The 12,329-nt window shown below is 41.2% G+C and overlaps 1 protein-coding gene across 1 annotated transcript in view; it reads right to left on the bottom strand.

The window, feature by feature from the left end:
- LOC307236953 (carbonic anhydrase-related protein 10-like) overlaps positions 1 to 12,329 on the bottom strand; it is a gene marked incomplete at both ends in the record, with an annotated part of 104,551 nt that overhangs the window by 52,304 nt on the left and 39,918 nt on the right. The window contains one exon of the mRNA XM_080009547.1: positions 6,425 to 6,567. Coding sequence (XP_079865673.1) covers positions 6,425 to 6,567 — 143 coding nt within the window. The remainder of the gene's footprint in view (positions 1 to 6,424; positions 6,568 to 12,329) is intronic.

Raw genomic sequence — 12,329 nt, 5'->3', positions numbered from 1 at the left:
CTTCGCCTAGTAACCAACCAACCAAACTGGAGGGCAAGGAGGAAATAAAATGCTTCAAATGGCCACTAAGTTCTGATAAGTGAGGTTTATTCTACTGGTTATCACCAGGGTTCCCTAATCATTGTTAGATTCAGTAAAACCACTTGACACTTTGTTGAGAATTTGCAAAGCACCTCTTCTTAGATACTGTATGAGTACTTGGCAACAATGATATAAGAAAAGGAAAGTCCTGTGACATTTACGATAGCATTGTTGAGTTGCCCAAATCTGAGGGATCGGTTACGTTTCTTGTTTTAATGCAAGTTCCGTGATCCCACACGCTGGGACGCATTTACTGTCAGGTCTGGACAATACCAGATCAGAACCAACATCATCAGAGATCCGATCAGCCAGACCACATCCCAAGGTGGCCTTGCTCCCATTGTGATCGCATTTCACAGAAGTGTGGACAGCAATCCGGCCATGATGTGGATAGATTACTGGCTAAATAAGCAAACCACGCCCCATGTCTTCTAATCCCTCACATGAAAGTCACCAGTCCGGTGGCAGAGGCAAAAAAAGGCAGATGAAAATAAAGCGTGGGGAGAAACTGATGTCACTGTTCAGGTGAAAATGGAGAGCAGTTACTGAAACAAAACAATGTATGAGGCGGTTTTGCTGAGTCCAAACATATGGGCCACTGCTCGATAACATGAGCCGTGTGTCACGAATCCCACCGCCACCCTTTTGAGCACAGACACAGGTATGCGGAGGTGGTTATGCTGGCACTGGAGATGCTTATGTAGATGCTTATGTCGCACTTAGTTGCTCAAGGAATCTTTTCCCATTCGGAGGTTCAGCACCCAGTCAGTGTCAGTGAAAGTCCCATTGACAATATGAACCCACCAGTGTTGGCTACGCTCTCGCATCCACACATCGCTCTCTCTTGTACATCTGATACAGGCCCTACCACTAAATATCATTTTAAGATATAGAAATAACAAAACAGATTCTATTGCACCCAGTGTTATTTCAACACAAAGTAATTTTCTATATTAGGCGGGAACATGAGATCAGATCCCAGATCTGGCCACAGAGCTCACATTCAAGTGTCAAGTCAGGAGGCTAGGTCTGTGTTCCGATCTGGCGCAGCCGCTGACAAATGGGGCTGTGCTGCACACAGGTGTGTGACTAGCAAATGGGAGACAAGTTAGTTTGAAATTTGTTTTCTGATCCCCGGTGTTCACCAATAAACATGGCGAGAAAAACAAGAGTAATTTATTTGAACACCATCTGGGCTCTCAAAATTAAAAATCTCAAGATTCATCCAGCAATGTTTTCTGCCAGTAAAGAAAATCCTTGACTACCCACATAAGAAAACATGGCTAAATAGTAATAAACCCAATAAAGAGCAGCTTAGCATGTGTCATGAGGGGGTTTAAAGTAGGGGATGACCGAAAGGGATTTTTTGTCAATGATATTGATACCGATTTTAAGGGGCAAATAATTACGATAGTTACGACATTTTATCATATCTATTTTTCAGCTTTTGGCAGAAAATAAAAAAATTAGAAAATATTAGAAAAACATTGATCAAAATAAACATGAATACACAATACAAAAAAAAAAAAAATGAATACATACTTTCAATAATAACTTAACTCAAATAAATCAGCTTGAACAGTTGAAATAATTAACTCAAAAAACAGTAACACAAATAATTATTATCATAAAAAGCACTGGCACTCTGTCAGTGTCCTTTATGGCATAGTACGCACACATTTATTTAACAAATCTAAAATTAAAATAGTATTTTATAAAAAAAACATTTTTTTAATCCCACATCAAATTTGTTACTGTTGTGCTTTTTTCTATTGTTTTTAAAACAATTCCAGGACAGATCCTGGAACTTTATAAACTTTTGGGACTAAAATAAAACGGACACCATTCAGACCCATTGCTTTGGACCTGCAAGTGAACTCCATGTGTGAGGACACAAACACGGAATATGTTTTAGACTGTCTCGGGGTGAGTAAGGAATGTCAATTTTAAAACCCCAGCAGGGATGAATTTAATGTTATAGTTGTTACACTCACTGACTCAGAACGGACGTGAACCAATAAGCAGGACACAAAAACTATCAGGTAAGTCCACAAGTATTCCAAAAAAACAGATATGGGTCCAAACCAGAAGATCAGTCAGAGAAGGCAAACTTATCCGGCAGGGAACAGGCAGAGAATCAGAGTCCAGGGAATCAGGTTCCGATGGAAGGTCCAGGAAACAGGTAGAAGTGCAGGAAAGTTCAGCGTAATGCAAGAGACCATCTGGCAGAGAGCAAAAGGAAGCGGACTGGTATACTGTATATATACTGAAGGACTAACATGGGAATGAGCTGTAGACGGGGGAAACCAGGTGAAGGGAAGGGAGTGACATGGATCCTAAATGACATCGAGGTTAGTGACATGGCATGAGGAAATGACCAGATGAATATAAAATATGAAAAAAAAAACATAAATACTGGGAGATCAGGGAGGATTCATGATATCAGTAGGCTTATGCCCCATGTCCATTTGTCCACAGTCTCCGTCAACTTACAATCGTCACTGACAATCCCTTAATGGTTATTTAATATTCTCTAAGATGACATGTAATCTTCTCTAAAATTTTATGTCAACAGATGAATATGTGACCCACCACAGATTTAAGGTACTTTTGGTGCAGTTTGACTTTTTTTTTTCAAAACAACATTCAAAACAAGGTGTCACTTGTGCGAATCAAGCAATTTTTTTTAAGCTATTACTTGTTAATGATGAGGGTGCAGCAAACTGTGTTTCTGAGATAATCGCCCTCAAAGTTTTCCCGACACTTCCCGCCCTCAAAGTTTCCCCGCCTGCAAATGGTTTGGAGGACCAACAAAGCCACATGGCCACTTGCCACATGGGTACTTGATACCCTGCTGAATGGGGACTTGACATCCTGCTGAATGGGGAATCTCTTCATTGTTCTTGTGTTTATAGGGAATATTGAAAAGCATCATCGACAAACATCTTTGTTTTTAAAAAAAGCTTTTATTTAACAGTAAGAATATACATGTTTTATAAAAGTGGAATTATTTAGGAGTTTAAAAGTGTGGACAACACAACAAAATGTACAATCTATCAATAATATTAGTCTTTGTATATCAATCTCGGTGTATCATTTAATATATAAATGTGCGTATGCCAAATAAGTTCTTGGGGGTTATGTGGGCTAACCCCAACCCTACCCCAGTTACACTCTGAGAGCCTGTTTGGGGCTGCCTCTTTTCATTTTCTTTTCGCCCCTGGCTGCATTTGCAGGTAAACTTGAGAATCTTGTCCATTGCTACTTGTTCATAATCTGCATCACCAACCCTTAACGGATGTCATCACGACATCAACTTCTTCTGTTGTAGCAACAATAACGGCAGTACCGTCGGTCTCCTCTGGTGGCTCTTGAAAATATTTAGCTTCATCGTTCAGGTTGAAATGCGCTGTTAATTCCAGATTTAGTTGAAGGTGCACTGTATAGAATTAAGTGGTATCTAGTGGTGCAGTTGCAGATCGCAACCAACTGAACACACCTCCCCATGGCGGTGCAACATGACAGCCTCTGTAAAAGAAACGGTGGCCATGAAACTTGCGAAAGGCCCTCTCTAGAGCCAGTGTTTAGTTTGTCCTTTCTGGGGTACTGTAGGAGAAACATGGTGATGCAACATGGCGGCCTCAATGACGCTTACCTGCTCCCTATGTAGGTAAAAACGACTCATTCTAAGGTAACGCCAACACATTTCTTATTTTCATGGGATTATGGGATTATTTCATGGGATCATTCATGGGATAATTTCTGCCAAGTCAGTTCCATAAATGTGACACACTGGACCTTTAAGCATTGTAAAGTCATGAGAACTTTACTTACTTCTACTCGTGGCTTCTAAATCTGTTCATCTGTGGTACAACCATTGGTTGGATATAACCTTTATTGGCACTTTATCGGTGTCATTTCAACCGATACTGATGGTTTTTCGGAACCCAAATATCAGTGGATATTATCTGCCCAATGATATATCAGTCGGGCTCTAGTTTAAGGTACATATTAAGCATAGTTGCAGTTACTGTACATCCTCTTTTCTACTTAATCTTTCACACAGTCCCAATTGTTCTTGACCTTGTCTGGTCCAGGGTCTTCACTAATTTTACTTTGAATAAACACTTAGTGGTACACTTGTAACAGTCTTTTTTGGAGTAAAAAAGGATGAAAGTCTAAGTTGAATGCTTGCAGATGGAAAAGGTCAAGGTTACAATGACTTTGGGCGTGAAATTGTGTTCACTATCATGGTTGATGAAGTTATGTTTTTTTGGAATGATTTCCATAAAAGTTACTCTTCTCAACTACCAGAAAGGAGTCCCTTTTTATACTGTCTATCAAACCTAAAATCTTGCCAAATTAAATAAATTCCAAAAACACACTGTGTCAAGCTGTGTCTTATAATCCCTCACAAAGCTGACATTTTGGATGACTGAAAAGTTCACCTGGGAGGGTTGTTACACCTTCTTCACTGAATAAGAACATCCTGAAGTTGGACCACTTCGTAGTTGGCTACTCAAGTAAGAAACTAGTAAGGAAATGCTCGCTCACTCCCTCGCTCTCACTCACACACACACACACACACACACACACACACACACACACACACACACACACACACACACACACACACACACACACACACACACACACACACACACACACACACACACACACACACACACACACACACACACACAAGATGACAGCTGTCTTGGACAGATTCGATACTTTATACACACTGAAAGCAGAACAGCCAAGAGGCTATATATCTGCCATGACAAAACCATATCCATTGACCTATTCAGTGTAATGTTATATAAGGAAGTATAGTATGGTATAGTATACTATAGTACACTAAAGTACACTATAGTATACAGTAGTATGCTGCAGTATAGTATAGTATAGTATAGTATAGTATAGTATAGTATAGAAAAGTATAGTACAGGACACTATAGTACACTGCACTATAGTACGGTATTGTTAGAATAGAATAGTATAGTATAGTTCAGTTTAGTGTAGTATAATACAGTACACCGCTTGTTTGTAACTTCTTTGCCACAAGACCTCACTAGGAAAATTTGAGATGTGCCATCCCCTCAATTCTAACAGGCATTGAGGCTCCAATATTACTTGGATGAATCAGACAGTATATTTAACATCTATAATATTTTTAATATCCCTTTTCACACATTTTCAGAAGCATTGTCAACATTCTCAAAACTGTAAGTGCAATATTCACTATCACAATAGTGATCACAATACTTTAACTGTGCAACACTATAATTCACCTGCACAAGGCCCCAACTCACTCAAAAGATCTTAACTCAGACCAATGAAAGTTCCCTTTGTCATTGGTTGAGCCAAGGTAGTCCAAATATTAACACACTAATGTCAATATACTGTAACAAAGTACAAAGTAATTTTCTATGTAACCATCAGTAGTAATCAAAAATCCTGCGACACCCTGTCATTTCATTAAGGATATCAGAGGTTTCTGATTAATGTAAGTACCTTGACAGTAAATGGACAGGACTACAAAACACCTGCTTGTCTATCATAGAACAGAAACATACACAGCAAAAATGACTCTGCCCCCCATCGTCATTAACTGTAAGAGCACACGCTGATATTCAATATTTGCCAATGCTGGTCTGCGATTCTGCAATTCTGTCGTGGCTTTGCAATGTAAATATGTTGGTCGAACAGGTCATGAGTTGCACCTGTAAAATAATATTGACAGCATGTAGCATTGATCTCAGATTGTTCTAAAATTTGAGCGAAAAAAGCTGTGAGGATCTATCCAATAAACATACAAATACATCTGGGACTAATATCAGTCAGTGAAAAGAAATGCAATCCATTCTCATCAGCAAGTCTTGCTCATTAGGCCGATTATAGACGATTGTACTTGTACAATAGCGGCAATTTGATTCAACATTGGCTGTTTGGGTGAAAGCAATGAGAAATGATTTGAGTGCTGTGAGCAAATTAGCAAACGGAGTGAAGTATTTTGTACATTGCCTGAAGAACTTCAATAGTCATTTGATGATCGGCAATTAAGAACTATGTGTCATTAAGGGTATGGTCCTGGTATCTAGCCATGTCAATAATGTACCATTAATCACAACAAATCTGACCCTTTGGATTCAATTGCCATGTTCAGCTTTTGTTCCCTCAGTCATTCCCACAGTGAGACCTGCTGACTCAAGACAAATCCAGCTTCTACCATTTGTCCATAATTTAACTACAAGAAAAAAGGAAATTAAGGCAAAAATAGATGGCCGCTTTAGATATCAGCATGGTCATTCCATGTATTGAAATATAGCATGCTGCTTACCCGGCGGCCCCCCGTGTTGAGCTTGAGCGGAGTCAGGTATGGGTCAAAGATCATGTGACTCGTTTCTACGTCTATGGGCGACTGTCTCTTCCCCATGGAGCACAGGTTCCAGGCTGAGTTCACCAGACCCCAGAAGGATGGCACTACGGGCGAAGACAGAGAATAACAGGAGAGGACGAGGTGTCAGTGTGTGTTTGTGTTACTTAGACTGAGAAAGCGATAGACACTGTTAAGTAAATGGAAAACAAGACAAGATAGAATAGAGAGCTATGATAACGAGAAGGGAGGGAACAGGGGAGTTGAGGGTAGGTTGAAATTTGAATATGGCTTCATTAAAAAGCAAGACAGAGCTACAGAGAGAGAGAAAGAGAGACAGAGAGAGAGAGAGCTAGTTGGGCAGAGCGTAATTATAGTGCAACAGAGAATAACCAGACTCACACATCACAGACAGAGCAATAGAGAGAGATAGAGAGAGAGAGCGAGAGAGAGAGAGAGAGAGAGAGAGAGAGAGGGATCCATGTGCCAATGAGATGCCATGGGATGTGCAGATGGCTTCATGCTTCCTTCGAGCATCAAATCTTCTTAAACAGATAAACCCTTCAGAACTGTACGTGGTTACAATCAAGCCAACATGTCGTAAAGCGCTGCAGCAGCCTCGGCCAGTCTGACACCCGCCCTGCTGAAGACCTTGTGGGATGGCAGGATGAGGTAGTGGTTCAGGAGATCCAAGAGGATGGTGGTTTGTTCCCAACAAAAAAGTTTGTCCAACAGTGAGATGATGGGTGTGTGCGTGCGTGTGTATGTGTGCTTGTGTTAAATTGCAGGCTGCCCACTCGTGACAAATTGCACTGGATAAAAAGTGCCAGCTCCAATGTAAATATAGCTTAGTTGATAAAGCCTTGTGCAAAGTCGGTGAAACACTAAATGGGTGCTCCCTAACGGTGAGGTGACAGCTGAGCAGATAATGAAAGGTCGCACAGACTGGGTGTGAGTACTGTGCTTCGTTGTAGGGCTCTGATCTTAATACCCTTTCTTTAAAAAAATTTCATTCTCATCTCAAAGGGACCACCCGTAGTGAGAAAAATAACAACAAAACATGCCGCCTGGATGCTGTCGTCTTATAATGTGATTCAAAGCTGGCATTTTCTCAGGTGGTTTTGGCAGTTTCCGTGACCCAGTTTCTAGTTCTAAGATCTATAAGCACATCTAATTATTACATCAAGTTGGATCATCAAAAAAAAACAACATAAGAATCAGGGGAAAACAAAATAGTTCCCCTAGAAATGAAAGCCAGTGGCAAACTGAGCACATGCTTTGGCAGGGTAGCAGTGCCCTTTGGCTGACCATTACATAGTGCTTTTAAGGGTAAGTGTATTATATTTGGGAAAAGAGCACCAACTATGCAAATGTTCACGCTGCGCGTACACTGGGAGCCAATGGATTGATGATTATTTTTTATATTTTTTCCATTTAATCTGTCAACAGCCCCCACAGCCCTATAGAATTTCAATCGTGCTGTCCTGTATTAATGGATTAGAATATGAAGCATTATGTTGTGTTTATTGTATTACACTAAATCCTTTCTGTTGGTCATATTTCTGTATACGATAACCACATTCTTTACAGTCGCCGCAGTGAATCCCAATGAGGATCATTTCATTTTCCGAGATAATCTGTCTAATTCCTGGTGAAAACACGCAAAATCTTCTAACAATATCTCCCAGTGGGCCAACACTGCGGTCACGTGTGATGAGCTTGTTCAGATGACACCGTGAACCATGTGTACCATACTTATTACATATACATACTACCACACACATGGAGATATGAATTAGCTCTTCATTCCATGTCCCGATTCATGGGTGTCAATTTCAGGATCAATGTAATTCTGCAGTTACTGTGATTCAATATGTTAATGACATCTACGGAAGGCAAGTGAATCATCCGTCCAAAGAGAATGCACACATCATGAGTCGTCCTTCTATAAATAATTCAAATAAATTCACAAGTCAGTCTTTCCAAAATGTATTTCAGGCCACACATGTCATAGAAACTGTAGCCGAGAAACGCTCTTAATATTGAGAGAACCAGTTTTTTGTCTCGCATCCCTCGTGTTTAGGGTGAAAGGGTGTGAGTTCTCACCCTATCACCATCTAGGTCCAAGACACAACATGACTGGGCGGATCTTCGGTGTGGCTGCGTTGATAGTGGTGAAACACTTGGAATGGGACTCAGCCAGTGTTGTAGCAGAGACTTAGTCAAGACTAAGGCCGAGTCTTCGGGGGAGTTAGACCGAAACTGGGCAGAGATCAAAGTTAAAGTCCGAGTCAAGTCTGAGTTTGAAGCTAGTCGAATTCAATCAAGATAAAGTCCAAATTGAGTCCAACTCACAACCAATTGTGCTGAAGGTTGAGTGAAGACAATGTTGTGGTCCGACTCTTGACCACAACAAAAAACTGAGACATGCTGCTCTATGACGTCCGCCAGGGGGTGGGTTCATAGTTGGATCCGTTGTCAGATTCCATGTAAAGGCGGATTAAGAGGCCTTAACAACCAACACCAGAACCAGTGGAAGTCAAATGAAATGCCATTATTTGAATTATAGGTCTGTCAGACTTGAACTGCTAGTATACATGTAGCACTTAGGTTTGGCACATGTTCTCAACATCCCTGTGCAAGGTTAGCGCAAGAACTGGAATAGATTGGCAGCCAATGGAATATGGGAGTGATGAACTGGAATTCCCCCTTTGGATAAACGAGGCAGGGCCCCAGGGTGGATGCAGGGGAGGTGGTGGGAGTGCAGCGACGGCACCAGAGTGACAGTAACGATGAGCGAAAGCAAAGTGAGCAGGTAAGAATGGGGAGGTAAGAAGTTTGACAGCTTAAATGGAGTAGTCCATTATTCTAATGAGCTGAGAGAGCCACTGGATAGAAATGGCAGCCGAGCCGACGACTGATTCCGAAGCCAGCTAAAGCAGATCTGGAGCCTAATTAGGAAGGGGAAAGGACAAACAGACACACACAGACACACACACACACACACACACACACACACACACACACACACACACACACACACACACACACACACACACACACACACACACACACACACACACACACACACAGGGCTGAGAGATAGAAAATAATTTATCACAATGTTATCATAGTGAATTTTTTTGACAATATTTTGTATTCATTAATTTATCATTATACACATTTAAATAAATCTATTATATATTTACACATAAATACATAACATATAATTAATTTATATATATTATTTATCATATAATAAACATATATCATTTTATTATATATTTAAAATTCCATTATCTTTAATTAAGAATACAAAACTGTATCACAATATAAAATACGTTCACTTTTCGACTATATGATACAACTGTGACACAATATAATTTTGAATTATCGCCACACTGATGTGCTTACAACCCAAAGATTTATGGACAGAAACGTAGACCAAACACACACACACAATGCTCGTATACACACATACAGGTTTAGATAACCGGGTGTTATTTGAACACATTCACTTTTTCTCTCTTACTCTCTATCTCGCTCAGACACACACACACACACACACACACACACACACACACACACACACACAGACACAGACACAGACACAGACTCACACTCACACACACACACACACACACACACACACACACACACACACACACACACACACACACACACACACACACACACACACACACACCGTTCGGATCGTATCACGGTTTTGAGTCATGGATCAGATCATTTTTTGGATCAGCAAAAATATGATTAGATCCGCCCCCAGTAACTGAATTGAATTCCATTTAACCAGTATCGTGTTCAATTTGTCACGTTTATAACAAACACAATTTCATGAAAATTGGTTCAGAATCAAGCAGGTTACAGCTGATTATGTAGAGAAGTCTGCATCTCTCAATACAGATTGTATTTGCGTACTAGCGGATCTACATCGAGTTAGCAGATCTAACAACTCGATGTACCGTAAAGATTAACGCAATGATTGTGCTTCAGTTAAAATACAGCACGCATCTGTCTTGTCTCTTTATATCACTGCAACTATGCATCAAGATTTAGGGATTTATTACTTTAAAATTAACAGTGGTCGTAAAACTGTATTTCACTATGATGGTTAAATTTTGCAATTAATCCGCGCCACTAGTCGCACACCACTAGTCGCACACCACTAGTCGCAACAAAAGGTTTTGGGTACATCAGAGGCTGAGTTGTCATGATGGCTGTTAGGAGCAGGCTTAGAAACAGCTGGGAGTGTATAACAGCCCAAAAAGTCATCAAGCATGCCGACTAAACCCACCCGAATCTGCAAAACGCTTCGCTACGGTGCCTTCCTTTTGTTCCCTGCGGAGGTGTGTGAACTCTCCTCACAGAAGGAACTTTGTATTGGTAGAATATTCACTCTGGGTTCACGCACGCACGTACACACGCACGCACACGCACACACACCGCCACACACACACACACACACACACACACACACACACACACACACACACACACACACACACACAGGTTTTGACACAGCATCACGACAAATTCTGCTACTTCTTTCCATTTACCTCACGACATCTGCATTTTTCGAAACTCATTTTAACTCTTACCCTTTCCTGCCTGTCTCTTGCAATCTCATCTGTCTTGCTTCACCTATCCATTCCCTTCTCTCCTTCTTTTATCCCTGCGTCATCATCATCATCGTCATCAACAACATCTTTTTCCCATCTCCTCCATTGTTGTCCATCTCTTTACTCCTCCATCCATCCATCACACTCTCACTTCTCTGTCGTTACCCCCTCCCGCCCCAGCAGTGACAGATGTGGCGGGCCTGACCTCCAAAGAGCATTCCTGCCCCTGCTAAGTGGGCACGGCCTGACGTCAACACACCACGACATCCCCCAGCAGTATCTCATCTTTGTGTGTGTTTTATGTGCGTCTGTGTGTAAGTTAATGTGTGTGAAGATATTGGGCCGACTTGTACGTACACAACACAACAGAACACAACAAACGACCAAACAGAAGGAAAATGTGAACGCACAATGTGTCCGTTTGCGTCAGAGAGAGAGAGAGAGAGAGGAATGCTAAGAAGACCAAAAAAATAAAAAATAAAAAATAATCTTCCCCTCTCTCTTGCCATGTTGTGACAGTCACAACATGGCAAGAGAGAGGGGAAGATAAATAGGTGATGATGAAAAGGTCCATACGAAGCAGAGATAGAGGTGGAAGGACTCCAGGGACCCACACACAGCTAAGAAACCCTACTGGCTGAGTGGCAGGGCAGAGTGTGTGTGTGAGAAAGACAGAGAGAGAGAGAGAGAGAGAGAGAGAGAGCATCGTGAGCGAGCAATGGGAAACCAGATAACAATCCTGGTGTAAATGCCCTCATCACGTATGTCATGGTGCAATCTGAACATGCCAGGCGGTCAGGGCGGTGAGACAGAACTCCGTCACACTCCGTCACATAGCATGGGTCTCGGCAATGTCGAATAGAATCTTTTTTTACGCAGGGAATAAACATTGTCTTAAGTTTACCTAATTAAGATAAAAATCCGAGTTACATTTTTTTTTTTCTATTTCCACCCATCACGCATGCCAATTCTCCCCGTAATGGTCTCCACTCAACAATTTGTTTATTTATGCAAACACTAGGGATGTACCGATCCGTCCAATATTGGCCAAAGGGACTGGATCAGATACCGGACATAATGTACACAACACTTTATTAGGAACACTATACTAATATGGGGTAGGGATTCCCTTTGCTCACAAAACAGCCTTAATTCTTCCCGGCATGGATTCCACAAGATGTTGGAAACCTTTTAGATGGTGGTCCAGGTTGCCATGATTGCATCATGCA

The sequence above is a fragment of the Zeus faber genome, assembly GCF_960531495.2.
Source record: "Zeus faber genome assembly, chromosome: 11".
NCBI classification, from domain to species: domain Eukaryota; kingdom Metazoa; phylum Chordata; class Actinopteri; order Zeiformes; family Zeidae; genus Zeus; species Zeus faber.
Note: the sequence above shows the minus strand (reverse complement) of the source record. Positions and strands in the feature narration are given on the sequence as shown.